Source organism: Chionomys nivalis, chromosome 5, assembly GCF_950005125.1.
Source record: "Chionomys nivalis chromosome 5, mChiNiv1.1, whole genome shotgun sequence".
In the NCBI taxonomy this organism is placed as follows: domain Eukaryota; kingdom Metazoa; phylum Chordata; class Mammalia; order Rodentia; family Cricetidae; genus Chionomys; species Chionomys nivalis.
Genome location: NC_080090.1, coordinates 2,868,741 through 2,885,761, shown reverse-complemented (window position 1 = coordinate 2,885,761; position 17,021 = coordinate 2,868,741). Strand labels below are relative to the sequence as shown.

The following is a 17,021-nucleotide window of genomic DNA, read 5'->3' as shown; positions in this document are numbered from 1 at the left end:
CTGTGATTCCAACCCATCGGAATTGTCAGAAATCTTTGACACACCCAGCCATCCCTGCTGTGCTTCTAAAGAGGGCAGCCCAAGCGGCTCTCCCACTGGCCAGAGGAAAGCCTTTGCCAGGAGGACGTTAAGACCATGAGCCTAGGTGTTGTCAAGTCTCTGGATTTTAAAAGGGTCCACAATATGAGTCATGGTGACATTCAACACCACGACTTGCCCACACCTGTCGGCTTGCTGGCAGAGCTGAGGATGAAATCCAGGCTCTCATACATGCTGGGCAGACAAAGCATCGCTGAGGCAAATGCTTCACCTGTTTCTGAAAGCATAGGCTGGAGTGTGATTCACTGATGACCGTGCCATTTCCATGGGCTGTTTACTCAGAAGTCAGTCAGTCCTTGTCATTGCTATGGAAACCTTGGATGGGAGCAGGAACCCTTGATCTCACATTGGCCAGTGAATTCACAGCCACCAGGGCCTCCTAAACACCTGAGCCTGGGTGAGTGGGTGTGCACCTACCATCCTGGAGACAATTTATCCATTGTTTATTAACATCTTGCTCTTTCTCCTTTGGCCACACACACACATGGAGATTTTCCTGTCTGAGGCAAATGTTCTTATAGAGATTAGTAAGGAAAGATCAGCAGCAGGTCACTGGGCACCCTGACACAAACTCCTCATTAATGTCACATTTCAGAAAAAAAAAATACATAACGCAACGTCATTTTTCAACAGGTCCTCAGTGTCAACTCAGCAAATAAGTATTACTGTGCGCAAGGTGTCCTTATGCCGGCAAAGAAACAATAAGACAAGACACCTGGGAAGCTGAGGCAGGAGGATCACCAGCTTGAGGCTAATATGGTCTATATAGGAGGAAGGAGTAGTATTGGTGATTTGAGAGAAAATGGTCCCCAAAGGGAGTGACCCTATTAAGAGGCGTGGCCTTGGAGTGGGCACAGCCTTGTTCGAGGAAGTGTGTCATTGTGAAGGTGGGCTTTGAAGTCTCCTCTGCTGAATCTACTCCAAGTATCCAGTCTACTTCCTGTTGCCTGCAGATGGACATGCAGCAGCTACCTCTCCAGCACCATGTCTGCCTGCACACTGATGTCCCACCATGATGATAATGGACTGAATCTCTGAACTGTAAGCCACCACAATGAAATGTTTTTCTTTGTAAGGGTTGCCATGGTCAGTGTCTCTTCACAGCCATAGAATCCCTAAGGTGAGGGAAAGCATAGGACAGTGTGCAACAATGGAAGGCGGATTCTATTGATAGAGGGAGGACAGCACCATGGAGGACTCACAGGGAGGATGGTGACAGCAGACATCTGAGCATCCGGGGCTAGAGGGGGTTTTTGATAGAGCACTGGCAAAAAAAAGAACAGTTAGTGAAACTCGGAAATTAGGTCACGGCCAAACCATTAGAAGCAGACTCAGTTGGGGAATTGTCTGGACCTATCCGATAGGACCAGACTGAGGGCTGAAGTCACGCCAGCACGCAGTTGAAACACACATTTGTAAATTATTGTTAGTTGGCCTGGACTGCTGTATAAGGTGCTCAAACTTAAAGGCCTCACGAGAAGAAGACTACCGTCTCCCGGTTCTGATGGCCATGAGGTCACGGCATGAGCAGGGCTTGTTCCTTCCGAGGACTGAGAATCAGTCCCAGTCATCCATCGTTTCCAGCTTGTGGTGGTTCACAAGCCATCCTCTGTAGCGACGGCTTAGAAGTGCTGTGCAAATGAGTCCAGCTGCCGCCTTCACGTTCAGATGCCATTTGTCCTGTGTGCGTGTATGTGCCCACTTGTCCTTTTTTTATGAGAACACAAGTCGTTTGGATTAAGGCCCACTATAAAGGCCTTCTTTAAATTATGTACACATCTCCAGATGAGGTCATCTCCTGAGCCACAGTCTTCCTGTGGCTGATGGTCTCTCTGCAGCCCACTCTCATGCCATGCTCCTCCCCCGAAGCCTGCAGGTGAACAGATGTAGCTGATGACGGAGAGCAGACCATGCACACGTCCTACACGCCGGCCTACAGAGCACACTCTCACACCACAGCTCCCGATCTAAAATAATTCCCGGAGGTGGGAAGGCACACACCCCATTACCACATGGAGACAAGCCTGTGGGGCCAGAGGTTCGGTGAGGCACCTAAGAATCCCACCAGGGGTCAAATGGCAATAAAATCCGATATTCTGAATTACAGCTCGGATCTCGTTCCATGATTTACCAGACTCAGAAATCACTTTTAATTGTTCTTTTTATCAAAAAACTTGTATCTGGGCTGGAGAGATGGCTCAGAGGTTAAGAGCATTGCCTGCTCTCCCAAAGGTCCTGAGTTCAATTCCCAGCAACCACATGGTGGCTTACAACCATCTGTAATGGGGTCTGGTGCCCTCTTCTGGCCTGTAGGCATCACACAGACAGACTATTGTATACATAATAAATAAACAAACAAACAAACAAACTTGTATCTGCGGCAGCTAGCTACTGAAGGCACACTAATTGAACACAGCCGTCCTGTTGGGGGAGGTTATCTGTGAACTCAGGGTAGTCACGATGGAAGACATGAGTGAACTGGCATAAAGTCATCGTTCTCCAAGTTCAAGACTAAGCCACTTCCCACATCTTTTGTGAAGACTCTCATTGAGCAGCCTATCATTTCTTTTTTTAAAATGTTACTATCCAATAATACTATCTCTTACTGAGGAATCCATGCGCCAGGCCCCATGGCACCCACTCAATGGCTACCATTCTCAACCCACTGCTACAGAACACAGGGACTGAACCATTAGATCAAGTGTGATTTCATCAGGCCCAGTTTCTCTTGGTTTCTGGCTCTGCCACGTTTACAGACATTTATGCAGGCTCTTGGCTGTTGGTGGACTGTGCGTTCGTTTCCCGGCCACCCAGACAGACCCGAGTAATCACACAAAAACTACATTAATTACAACACTGTTTGGCCAATGGCTCAGATGTTATTTCTAGCTAGCTCTTACAACTTAAATTAACCCATTTCTACTAATCTGTATATCACCACGAGGCTGTGGCTAAGGTTCTGGTGTCTTTCTCCTTCAGCAGCTACAATAGCATCTCCCTGACTCTACCTTCCTTCTCCCTGCATTCATTTCAGTTTTTCTGCCTACTAATACTCTGTCCTGCCATAGGCCAAAGCAGCTTCTTTATTAATCAATGGCAATAAAACATATTCATAGCATACAGAAGGGAATCCCACATCATCTCCCCTTTTCTGTCTAAATAAAAAGGTTTTAACTTTAACATAGTAAAATTACATATAACAAAATAGGTATCAAGCAGGAATTAGTTACAATATTTCTTTGTGAGTCTAAAGTTTCATATCTAATTTATCTTTTATTATAACTAAGGAAAACTAGAACTCAGCTACTGTTCCAGTGTCATGCCTCCCTGTCTGCCACCATGGTCCCTACCATGATGATTATGAACTAACCCTCTGAGACCCCTAATAAGTTTTTTTTTATAAGCTGCCTTGGTCACGATGTCTCTTCACAGCAACAGAACAGTAAGACACTAACCCAACAGTTTCTCAAGGCCCTATTTTTGGCACAAGCTTGCTAAGGTATTTTCCAGGGGGTGGACACCCTCAGTCACTTTCATACATTTTTATTTACTTCAACTCATTATTTACTAAATCATACATTGTTAGCTGGTGGAACATAAAGATGTGTATGCCTCAGTAACACACTAATGGGTAAGACAAGCACTACAAAAATAATTAAATGTGATAGTTTGGGAAGACACAGTATGGTGGCTCCTAGGACACAAAGAGGGAGTCTCCCAAAAGCCTGGGAGAGAGAACAGACCTGGTTTGCTTGAATCAATGGCCTCGGGGCTATGAATCATCTCTCTTCTGATCCTAGCTACCCAGCTCAGTGCTTCACATGGGGCTGGAAGACAATAGATGTAGGGTCTACGTGGTATCTTCAGAACCACTCTAATATGGTTGGTGCCTAACCCTGGAGAGGTACTTCATCTCTGAGCTCCAACTTCACCTTCTTAGAAGGGATAGCACAGAAATGTGGGGGCACGAAGAAATGGGAGTTTCAAAGTGCCTAACAAAACCTGGCCGGTGTCATTATTCATAGTGCCGGCTTTAGGTTCAGCAGACCTAAAATCATTTCCACAGGTGCTAAATCACAGTGCTCTAACTGAACATGTGATAAGAAAATTCTAGGAAAGAAAAACTCCGTGTTGTAGTATACACACATAATAGCTGAAGCAGAGAATTGTTGAGTTCAAGGCCAGCTGTGTCTGCACGGGCAGACCTTGTTTAAGAAACAAAAACAAAGCCGGGCGATGGTGGCGCACGCCTTTAATCCCAGCACTTGGGAGGCAGAGGTAGGTGGATCTCTGTGAGTTCGAGACCAGCCTGGTCTACAAGAGCTAGTTCCAGGACAGGCTCCAAAACCACAGAGAAACCCTGTCTCGGAAAACCAAAAATAAATAAATAAATAAATAAATAAATAAAGAAAGAAAGAAAGAAAGAAAGAAAGAAAGAAAGAAAGAAAGAAAGAAAGAAAGAAAGAAACAAAAACAAAACAAAATGTAAAGCTTTGCATAGAAACGAAGGAGCACAGCTACTTACCTCCCGTTCACAGTCCCAGAAAACATTGGGATGCACAAACCTTAAGGTTCTCAACCTGTGCTCGGAGCTTCGTCTGGGCATTTATTCCTAGTATGCTGCTTGTGCTGCTCACACAGAACTACTGTGCAGGCCACCCACCCCTCAGTAAAGCTGGTCCCTTTAGTGTGCTGACTCCAACTTGGTCTACAAGTGGTGCTATGAAATGTTCCCTTGTTTCATTTGTCCATTATGAAGCTCTCTGTTGATGAGTTCCCCCCTCCATGTACAAAATACTACTGAGATAAAAGTTATTGACAAAGCATAACTTGACCAGTTTTATTGCACATGATTTAAGACAGGTAGGGCTACAGGCCAATGGGGAAATGTGTCATTTGTCACCTGAACACTGAACTTCCTGGAATCTAAATACCAGCCACTTCAACAATAACTGCACAGGAGCCAAGGCTGTTTTGAAGAAGCATTTATCAGCAGCACAATACACTACAGAGCCCAGCCTGTGTTCCAGGAACATGTCTTTAGTCTCTGGTCAAGTTGTCCCACTGGGCTTACTTTGTATCTGGGGCATTATTTTACCGGTAGAGCTAGATTCTACTGTTATATTCTCGTTCCCAAGAGAAAAGGGAGAGGAATACCCGAGTTCCAAAGCATATACTAGATCACTGTGCCCCTCAGCCTCTTCTACCATTCTGACCCACGTCAGTCCTCCGAAGTCCAAGTGTCCCCAAGAGATACTTAGGCTACCTGCTCACCTCCTCAACAGACCTCATCTCTAGTACCATCTTCATGGGGGTAAACGGAACATGGCCAGTTCGAGTCTATCACAGACACCACAGGCAGGCCAGCTACAAATCTAACTATTCTAGTGTTATATTCTTCCACTAAACAAACACTTGTTTTCTGTTGAAAAACAAAAACATTCCTTTTGCCGGGCGGTGGTGGCGCACGCCTGTAATCCCAGCACTCGGGAGGCAGAGGCAGGCGGATCTCTGTGAGTTCGAGACCAGCCTGGTCTACAAGAGCTAGTTCTAGGACAGGAACCAAAAGCTATGGAGAAAGCTTGTCTCGAAAATCAAAAAAAAAAAAAAAAAAAAAAAAAAAACCTTCCTTTTTCAGTTTTCTGGCTAAAATAAAGTGTAAGAATCATCCTGCTGAAGCACGATTAATAAAAACTCAGAGACAGAAATGGGGTTTTAACCTGAATATCCAAAAAGCAAATCAGCCAAGCCACTGGCTCTTACCTTGACCTTAGTCCGAAAATGGCGATCCTGCCTCCAGGAATCTCAGAATGAGACTGTTTGAGAACTGTGTCCTCCTATCTTATATTCCTCCCTAGGGCTGGGATTAAAGGTGTGCACCACTGCTATCCCATTACTATGGCAAACTAGTGTGGCTACTGGGATTAAAGGTGTGTGTTACCACGGCCTGGTCGATAAGGCTCATCAGTGGGGCTGTTTTACTGTCAGATTTTCAGGCAAGCTTTATTTATTAAAATACAAGTAAAATATACATGTAATGTTACAAAAAAAGAAAAAATACAGGTTTATACATTTACAAACAGTAAAGGCAGTGAAATTATTTTAACTATAACTGAGAATAAAATGAAATATAAAAAACATTGAAATAGGGGGCTGGAGAGATGGCTCAGCTCTTCCAGAGGACCCGGGTTCAATTCCCAGTACCTACATGGCAGCTCACGACTGTCTGTAACTCCAGTTCCAGGGAATCTGAGACCTCACACAGAAAAGTATATAGGCAAAACAGCAATGCATGTAAAGTAAAAATAAATTATTTAAAAAAATAATTAAATAAAGGGCCAGGGAAATAGTCCACTAAGACACGAGTTGAACACAGCACCGCACTCTCACCGCCACAGTCGGTCCCCGAGACCTACACGGAGGAAGGAGGAAACCACTCCTGCAAGTCATTCTCCACCACACTCATGCCCAGTCATCTGCACACGCATACACACATAAACACACACACATGAATGAATGAATGAATGAATGAATGAATGAATGAATAAATTACAATTACAATCCCAGAGCTAAGAAGAATCCCTGGGACGCACTGGTCAACCAGCCTAAGAGGTGAGTGCCGGGTCTCGGAGAGAGATCTGTCTCAAAGCAAGGCTCCTGAGTAAGGACACGACACAACTGTCATGTACACATGTGGATGTACGTGTGTATGCACACGCTTATAATAATTTGAAAAGCCATCTTAAAACATCAACCACTCACATTCAATAACCACTGAGATCACACTGTGGTAACAGCTGCACAGCAGCTTACCGTCTAGGTGCGAACACCTGGATTTACAATACTGTATTTTTTCACAGACTTCTTCATCCGCTTAATTTTCTTCTTCAAGGTTTCATGATCTTGTTTCAAAATATACCGAAAATATCTACAACCTAGAAAATAAAACAAAATAAAAAAGTTTTAATATTTCTCAATTAAGTACACTTCTACATTTTTTACTTTTGCTTCAGCTCCTGAACACTAAGGATATGAAAGTCGACTCATCTGTGTCCCACACACCAACGCAAAAGGAACTACTCAAGCGCTACGCTCTCCCTTAAACAAACACTAGTTTCTGTTTAAAAAACAAAAACAACATTCCTTTCTCAGCTTTCTGGCTAAAGTCACGTAAGGATTTTATTATATCCTCAGCTGACATACATCTCTCTCTCCTAAGAAAACGCTAGGTTATAGTCCATAACTATAGAACCTCTCTGCCATCCCTGAGGACAGGATGCTAGTGGTGTGGGCTAAAGAGTGTCTGTAGTGTTACTAAAATGATTTGTGTGTTTCTTTTGAGACAGGATCTAGCCATGTTGTCCAGGTTTTCATATAATTCCTGAGCTCAAATGATCCTCCCACAACAGCCTCCTGGTATCAGGAAGGCATGAAAATTTGTATTCATAAATATACTATTTTATAGTAGAAGTTAATACAGCCAGATTTCTGCTTTCACCTATATAGAAAACGGAAAGAATTTCACCGTCCTAGCACTAAAGAGCTGCATAAACGTGAAGAGAGCTTACGTAGGAAGGCAGCTGGGTTGCTAACTGTGAGGAAGGCCTCCAAAGAGAAAGGGGCCTGCTTTGCTTTCACACAGCATGGGATGAAGGCAGCTGTCACACCCCTTCTAAAACAAAGCAGAAGCTGACCAAGATGGAACATGAGGATGTAATGATGGTGGCCAGAACAAGAAGCAAACTCAGCTCAGTGCTAAACCAACCCCAAAGGAGAAAGGTGCCATTCTCAAGTAGAACCAGGCTTCTCACTCCCAGAACACTTGAGAATTCAGAGCCCTCCAGGGGATGTTCACTTGGAATTGACAACCCAGTTAGCAAATAAGGAAAGATCCATGCTCACAACGTGCATTTCACACAGAAGCCACCAAAGGTTGCTGCTTGGCCTAAATGACAAGAGGACTGGAAACTGTCCCAGGCCTTCAGACCCAGCTCAGACGCAGCTGCCCTGAGCCGTCTTGCTGTACTGCACTCAGGGTTCAGGAAGGAAGCGCTGCAGGCAAGCCCGTTTCTGTTCCATCGCCAGTGACTGGCTCTGAAGCTAGAAAGTGAGCCCTGTTGCTCATCTTGTCCAGTATGATGCCTTAGGGTTATAGATGCTTGAGAAACGACTGGAACAAGAGTGTGAGCCCGCCGGGCGGTGGTGGCGCACGCCTTTAATCCTAGCACTCTGGAGGCAGAGGCAGGTGGATCTCTGTGAGTTCGAGGCCAGCCTGGTCTACAAGAGCTAGTTCTAGGACAAGCTCCAAAGCTACAGAGAAACCCTGTCTCGAAAACAAAATAATAATAAAAACATTAAAAATAAATAAATAAATAAGCTACATCCAAACAAACACAAAAACACAGAGAAAAAAAAACCACAAACCTTTTCCTAAAAGGATTCCCGCTACAAAAGCTTTCTCATAAGCTAAGTCAGCATCTGCCTTCCAGTCGCTCTTTGCCCAAAAGAAGCTGAAGTGAAAGGCCGGCCACCAGCTTCTCCTAGATTTCCACTCTTCTTCGACCCACGCCAGATGGCTTCTGGAAGGAAACATGAGAAAAGAAAACAGTGAAGTGGAACGATGTCATCGGAGCTGACTGTGCACATCTCTTAAGACAACACGGAGAAGTGCCCGGGCTGACTTCTGAGCATGGTCAGGACAGAAGCAGGAAGGCAGGCCCATGTTCATTCATTCTTTTTGGTCTGAGCATGGTCAGGACAGAAGCAGGGAGGCAAGCCCATGTTCATTCTTTTTGGTCTGCACATCCCATTTCCACTTCACAGCAGACGCCTTACAGCAAAGTGGTCAGCAGGTCACTGAGATAAAATCCTGGACTGAAATCTCAGTTCCCCCATCTCCAATTGTATGATCCTGAGCAGGCTGCCCACCTCTCTGAGCCTCAATCCCTTTGATGGTGGAAATGGGTATTTTCTAGTCCAAGAGCACACAGATCCCCATAAGGCACCTTGCACAGAGTGCACCACACGGCAATAGTTACTATCATAATCACCTAAAAGGAACGGTACAATCTTATAAAATTAGATGTTACCAAAATTACTATGCCAATTCAGATGCCATCACTACAAAAACATACAAACATGACCTTGATGGTGAACCAAGCAAACTAACTGTCCACCAGCAACTCGAGTAAACGTGTATTAACAGCCGTGGCGGTCCTGCGGTGGAGCTGCTGGATCCAACATGTAAAGAATACGTCTCTTGGCCTTCAGAAACCCTATAGCCTAGTAGGGATTAAACAATACTTAGGATCTGTGAAGCGCCTGACGGTGAGTGTGCCAACAAACTGGACCGGTGCTTAAGAGCCCAGACAGCAGCTGACTCAGGTCCTTCACCACATGGGGCAACAGCAAGAGGGCCCCGGCTTCACCAGAACAAATCTGCTGGTGCCTTCACTTTTGACTTCTCTGCTACCAGAGCTTTTTAAGAAAATAAATAAGTAAATAAATAAAAGTCTTGAGACTTCTCTGTAAAATCCACCTAGTTTCAGCCTTCTTCTGTCTTCAGGATTGATGGAGGATTGCCGAAACAGTGTCGGAACCTGGCCCAAGAGTGAAGTGCTGTGGGAGTTCTCAGTGCTTGTGAGAAATTCCGAGAAAACAAGACGAGTCTTGTGACGTCAGTCTCTTCAAAAACATGGGATTGTTCCTGGACTGTGTCTCCGTGCCCCACCCGCGCACAGCAGACAAGAGTGAGTTTACTTCAGCTGTTGCTAGTCACGTGCCCCACGGAAAAATGTTTCTCCAAATGCGTCCTGTCCCTGCGCTCAGACACCTTACTCAGGTAACTCTTCTTAACCCTCAGAGTATAAACCGTCTGAGGCTCTGAATAAAATTGGCTTTATTCATAGTCTCACTACATGAGACTTTCGTCTGCCTCACTTTTGGGCCCCGTGCCCCAGGTTCAAGCCACCAACCAGAGTAGCAAGCACAGAGTAAAGTCAGTTCTATGCCCGAAGCGAGGATTCTCAAACATAGGATTTCCTCACCACCCAAAATGGACATAACGTTCAAGTGAAGCTTAACTCTGGGAGGCCTCTCTTCTCACAAACAGAATACCTGTGAGCAGGGTAGTGCCTTTTCTCTTACCCAGAATGCAGTGCTGACAACATGCAAGGCAGGTGCAGCGTCAGACACACTAAGATGTGCTTTCAGATGTGGCGTTGATTTTGCTAACATGAAATATATGCACAATTTCTGTGTGTTAGGCTTATGAGTTTGTATTTCCTAGCTTCTGATAATCAGAAAAAAAGAGCTAAGGTCCTATACAGGAAATGTAAAACCATTAAGTTAGAAACATTAAAAGCAACACCTAAAATGTGGTGACTATTACTTATAGAGGTAAATTATTTGTGTTTTAATAAATAAAGTTTACCTGAAGACCAGAGGGCAAAGCAGCCACACTAGTCAGCCATACAGGCCAGGGAGTGGTGGAATACACCTTTAATCCCACGACTCCAGAGACAGGCAGTCGGGTCACTGTGAGTTCAAGGCTACCCTGGCTCAATCTGTCCAAAAGAGAAACAGAGCTCACACAAAGATGATCCCAGCACTTGGGATCACAAGCCTTTAACCCCAGCACTAGGGAGGTGGAGACAGGAGCTACCTGGGCAGAGAGAAGAATATAAAGGGGAAGAGACAGGATCTCAGTACAGTGTGGAGTCTGAGGATTCATGGAGATGGAATCTTGCCCCTCTGGTCTGAAGACTTGGTAGAGGTAAAAGGTCTCTCTAGTGGTTGGCTGCTTTGCTTTCCTGATCTTCAGCCTGAACCCAGTATCTGGGTTTATATTATTTGTGCTACAATTACTTATGTTGAAGCATTGATAAATACTGTTTCTCACTTACTCCATTAATGTCTGCTTCAGATACGTTGCCAAGTATTTCCAGGCAGTTATGTTCTTAGTGCATCCAGCAAAATCAAGGAATTCAAATAATACGCCCAAGCCCAGCTTCCGGTGTTCTTCTGTCTCTGCAACGGTCACAAGAGCCCAAGCTTACAGAAGGTACTGGAGAAGTGCTCAGAGCCAAGAAGCTACATCATGTTATGCATTATGAACTGCAAGCCTTCTGGCTGGTTAGGTGTTTAGAACAATTCATCATGCTCACTGTGCAGTGATGAGATGAAGGTTAAGGACGTAGGACATAAGATGTGAGTCTTTTCTCAGGTTACACCCCTCTAAATACCTCCTACCCTTTTTGGCATGTTTAGTATCTACAGGTTGGGACCTACAGACTTTGTAGCAATTGGCTTAAACAAGCTGACTTCCTTCTAAGACAGATGTTCTTTACTGTACTGCAGCACTCAAGGGGTTAACAAGAGGTCCTCCTACTTCCCAAGTCCCTCCATTGGACCCAGACACCAAGCATTTTAAGCTGTGAGCTGGGGATGTGAACTCTCCACTGCAGAGACAGGTTCTACAGTCTTAAAGCAAAGCAACCACCAGCATCCCAGGAGGAACGGAGGGCCAGCGACTACAGCTTGTGAAAACAGGTGAGGAGTGGAAGTGGCCCCTGGATCACAGACGGCTGGCCCTCATCTAGTCTATACATACAAATGAAGATAAAACACAGTTTTACCTGATTTCCTAAGCATTGTATGGAATTCTAACATCAGTGGATGGGAAGGCACAATCCCATGTAAAATCTGAAAGAGAAAATAGTCTTGTAATTTACACAGTATACAGACATTTCTCAATTCTAGTTTTCTTTCATGTAAAATTCTTACTGGCTAATATGCTCTCAGCAAATGAACTAAGGACTTTTTTTTTTTTAAATCCAGTTTCAACCTGAACATAAGAAGGTATTCTCTGGATGGAGTGCTCACTCGGCAAGCATGAGGACTTGAATTCAAATCCCCAGCACCACAGACAAGGCCAGGGGTAGTAGCATACACCTGTAATCCCAGCACTGGGGAGAAAAAGGAGGATCCTGGGAGTTCACCATCCTGGCAACCTAGCCTGTGGGTGAGCTTTAGGCTGAGTGAGAAACCCTGTATCTACAAAGGTGGAGGGCTAGAGATGGCTCTGTGGATAAGAGCACATGGCAGCTCACAGCCATCTCTACTCCAGTCACAGGAGGATCCAACACTCTTCTGACCTCCAGAAGCACTGCATGCATGGGATACACAGACATGCCAAACAACCATGCAATACACACCTGGTCTGGGGACACTGCTTAGTCAGAGAATTGTTTGTCTAGTAAGCACGGGACCTTATTTTGATCCCTAGAACCCTGGCACATCTGGAGTCTCAGCGCTGGAGAAGCAGAAACGGGTGGGTCCCTGGGGCTTGCTGACAAGCCAACCTAGACTACTAGATGGATTTCAGGGAGAAAACCTTCTTTATGAAACAAGATTAGCCAGGTGTGATTGAGAATGCCTTTAATTCTAGCACTCAGGAAGTAGAGGACGGTGAATCTCTGTTAGTTTAAGGCCAGCCTGGTCTACACAGGGAGCTCCAGGGTTACACAAAGGCACTGTCTCAACAACAACAGCAACAACAACCTAACATTTAAGGAAACAAACAAAACAGCGTAGCTAGCTCTTGAGAAAGGACACCTGAGGTTGACCTCCGGCATGTGTTCTCTCTCTCCCTCTCTCTAATTCATCTGTAGTCTCCCTCCCTCACCCTCTCAAAATTCCTGCTAACAAAATGGCAAGGTTCACAGGAAGAAACAGACTGAGTAGACAGACTTTTATTTGTATCTTACACATATCGATTCTGCTTGCCATACTAAAAACTTAAACGATGTTGCTTTCTGAAAAGAATAGAAGAAATTACAAAGCCAGGCGTGGTGGCGGTGGCCGGGGGCTTGTAACGCAGCACTCAGGAGGTAGAGGCAGGAGATCAGGACCTCAATTCCAGACAGGCTGCAGAACAAGTCTGAAGCCAGTCTCTAACTACATGACACCCAAGTCTCAAGAAAACAAAATCAAAGAACTCACATAGAAAATACCATATTGGTCAGAAAATATCACAGGAGATTTACATAAAACAAAAACTCAAAAGGGCAGAGCGAGTAATTTTAAAGAACAAACTCAAACAAACCACGCTAAAAAGCATGTGATTGTTCTAAACAGTTTTTTTATAAAAAGTAAGGAGAAACAAAGACTTTATTTCTTAAGAATACAAAGAACTATTTTATGACTATGGAACAGGATTTGAAGTAACATTATCTCACATTTCAAAGTGTATATATTAAAAATGAATTTGAGCAAAGGTGCTTGCTGCCAAGCCTGGCAATTCAAATGTAAACCCTGGGGATCAGAGGGTAGCCAAGATGTCGTCTGACCTCCACATGTACACAGACTAAATAAATAAGAAGTGGATTCATGCCTGCCCTTTTTGGAAAAGAAAGGAGTGGATTTGGAGGAAGAGTGGATGTGGGTGGGGAGGGACTGGGAGGAGAGGAAGGGAAATGCATTTGGGATGTAATCCATTCTGTTTCCTGGATACTTTGGCTTTGTTTCCAACAAAACAACAAATTTTGTCAGTTTCTCTTAATAGTTTTATAAGAGGTCAATGAAGCAATGTCAGAAATAAATATTGACACAGCAAAAACAGAAGTTATTAAAATTTGGTTCCTACAGTAACATTTTTCCATTATTTATGTATGAATGTCTCAACTCTCTCAAATTTTTTTATTGAAATATATATACTGCTATGGCAAACAAGTACTATGTGCCATCAACATGTTCTCGTGAAGCTGAACACACTCACGTAACCACCACATGAGTTGGGAAGCTCTCAAGTTCTGCTTGTTTTGGGCCATTCCTCCTTCTCTTCCTGGACTCCAACCACACACACTGGGCTTCCCACCAAGCCCTGACATAGACTTTCTACACTTTTTATACCCTCCTGTGGGCTTTAACCTGCACATATATGGCACTGATCCTCATTTTGCTATGACAACCCTTGGACTAATGATTGCATTCTTAGCTCCCAAAACTTGGGTTTCACAGAAAGAAAAATAGCATTTCTCTATATATATTTTTTTAATTTTAAACCTAAATCAGTGTTCAAGCCTGTCCAGGTGGTGACCCTCTGCATCCCAGCATTTGGGAGGCTGAGGCAGAAGGGCTGGAGCTCAGGAGTTAAAGATGTGCTTACTATGCCGGAGGACCTAGGTTTAGGGTGGGAGGGAGGGAACGCCTACAGTTAACACACACCCATACCTAATTGTTTTTAAAAAGGCAAAAGACTTGAATAGACATTACTCCACAGATGGTAATAAATGGCCAATAGGCACATGAAAAAATGTTCTACTGTGACTAGACATTTGGAAAACACAATCTAAACTACAGTGAGACATTAATTCACATCCACTAGCATAACCTATTATCCGAAAGATGGGGTGGGATAAAGAGTTGGCTAGCATGCGGAAGGCCTGGACTCTTATGTTCCTCGCAGAAACACAAACAGGACACAGCTGCTCTGGAAAGCCATTTGATGATCCCTCGAAATGTCAAACAACATCATCCAGCAGTGTCACCCCTAGGTATACATCTAAACAACAAAAAGCAGGGACTCAAACACCCCACATCAATCTTCACAGCAGCATTACTGACTAGAGTCAGATATGACACAACTCAGGCATCCATCAACAGATGACTGGGAAAGCCAACTGTGTTTGGTGGCACAATGAAACACTCAGTCTTACAAAGAATGGCAGTTCTAACACGCCATCGGAGGGACCATGGAATCAGAACTACACAAAACACAAACGCTGCATGATTCTGCTTATAGGAGGCGTCTTGAACAGGTAAATTCATTAAGACAGGAGAAGACAGACATTCAGGGTTTGGGAGAGGCAATAACAGCAACTTACTGTTTAATGTGTGCAAAATCTTTATAATAATAAAAACATTCAGAAATTGTAGTGATGACAGAAAGAAACCACTATGTTTGTGCCAACTATAAAACTTAAGGTGCTAAGTGTTGATATGAATATTCTATCATGCTAAAAATTTTTTACAAATACTATATAACAACCCCCAAAAATAATACATCAAGAAGTAGAATATTTCAGAAAAAAGTAAAAACCTAAGGATATGCCATGTTCTATTTAGAAACCTCAATCTCATTAAAATGTCAATTTTTAAGGCTGGAAAAATGGCTCAGTTAAGAGCTTGCTGCTCTTTCAGAAAACCAGAGTTCAGTTCCCAGCTACCATGTCAGATGACTCAAGAGTGCCTGTAATTCCAACCCCATAAGATCCAGTGCCCTCTTCTGGCCACCTCAGGAATCTGCACTCATGTGCACAGCCCCACACATGCATACATAATTAATTTTAAAAAATGTAAAAGGTGCCAGTTCTTTCAAAATTGGTCTACAGACTCAAAATCCAAGACTTTTGTTTCTATAGCAACATACTGATTTTTAAATGTATATAAAGTAAAAGAACCCAGTAAAGACAGAAAAAATTTGAAAATGGACAAATTTAAATAATTTTCATCTGATTCCAAGGCTTCTTCAGTTACACTAACCATGCTATTGGTACATGACAGAAATACATACCATCAGGACCAACTGATCTCAAACAAAGCTCCCAATGGAGAAAAGACCAGTCTTCAGTTAGTGCTAGACCAGTCAAGTAGGGGAAAAGATAACCTTGACTCTCATACCTCACAGCACACAAACAATAACCCATCATAAACTTTTAGCATAAAACCATTCAGCACATCTAGAAAAATGAAACATAAAAGAGAATCTTCATCAGTTTGGAAAGCCAAAAATTTCTAAAATAAAATGCACTAAGCTAAAAGAAAAGCTGTGAAATTTGAATGCTGCTGGGATTTGTTTCAAGGACACTGCTAAGAAATATGACATGTAACATTATGTCTACTATAACTGTATGATACATGTGATCCAGAGAGGCCTGAACAGGAATGTAACATGCAATATTATGCATATTAGAACTGTATATGACACATGCGATCCAGAGAGGCCTAAATAGAAACATATTGTGGTGATTTGAAAGAAAATGGTCCCCAGGGGGAATGGCATTATTAGGAGGTGTGGCCTTGTTGGAGGAAGTCTGTCTCTGTGGGGGCAGGCTTTGATCTCTCTTTTGCTCAAGCAACTTTCAGTCGACTTCCTGCCGCCTGTAAAATGTAGAACTCTCAGATACTCCAGCACTCTGCCTGCATGCCGCCATGCTCCCCTTCATGATAAGAGACTTAACCTCTGAAACTTTAAGCAAGCCACTCCAATTGAAAGAGCTGCCGTGGTCATGGTGTCCCAAACTAAGACACATACCATGCTCACAGTCTTACAGTGGATACTCAGAATACTGAAGGAACTTAGTTCAATCCCCAGCACCAAGAAGACTAAAAAGAAAACACAGGCAAGCAAAGAGCCACAGAGAAACAATCTAACAAATCCATATCTAACAACAGAATTGTATCTAAACCACATAAAAGCTCCCCAGTTGGTATAAAAACATCCCCTAAGAAACAGACAAAATAGCTAATAAACACAAGGAAATAGCAGACCCCCAAAAGATGCTCAGCATCCCTCATCAGGGAACAGCAAATCAAAGTCACAATGAAACCCGAATGCAACCACTGCAGTAGCCTTGATGGAGTCTTTAGGATGGAGGCAGGTGAGATAAGACTGAACTTCTAGTCACAGATGGTAGTAATGCCAATAGCATAGTTCCTTAAGAAGCACAGACTCTCCTCACTTAGCAATCGCATTGTTAGGTAGCTAGCTACCCAAGGAAACGCACAGACTCACGTATGTCTTGGCAGCATTATTCCTGACAGCTAGAGAATGATAATAAGGACTGGTTCTGTAGATCAGTGAAAGAGGACTTGCCCAGGAGACGTAACGCCCTGGGCTCACTCCCAGCACTACCAACCGT

At 43.7% G+C, this 17,021-nt stretch overlaps 1 protein-coding gene across 7 annotated transcripts in view; it reads right to left on the bottom strand.

The window, feature by feature from the left end:
* Positions 1-17,021, bottom strand: part of Taf1a (TATA-box binding protein associated factor, RNA polymerase I subunit A) — a 118,607-nt gene that overhangs the window by 86,697 nt on the left and 14,889 nt on the right. For 4 of the 7 annotated variants that reach the window (XM_057770563.1, XM_057770558.1, XM_057770559.1 and 1 more), the window contains exons 8-11: positions 11,736-11,802; positions 11,004-11,127; positions 8,524-8,678; positions 5,795-7,034 (exon numbers count right to left, since the gene is read on the bottom strand). In XM_057770563.1, coding sequence (XP_057626546.1) covers positions 6,916-7,034; positions 8,524-8,678; positions 11,004-11,127; positions 11,736-11,802 — 465 coding nt within the window. In that variant the 3' untranslated portion in view covers positions 5,795-6,915. Of the gene's footprint in view, positions 1-5,794; positions 7,035-8,523; positions 8,679-11,003; positions 11,128-11,735; positions 11,803-17,021 lie in introns of those variants that run through there. The other 3 variants (XM_057770561.1, XM_057770562.1, XR_009057157.1) reach the window with 3 other exon arrangements.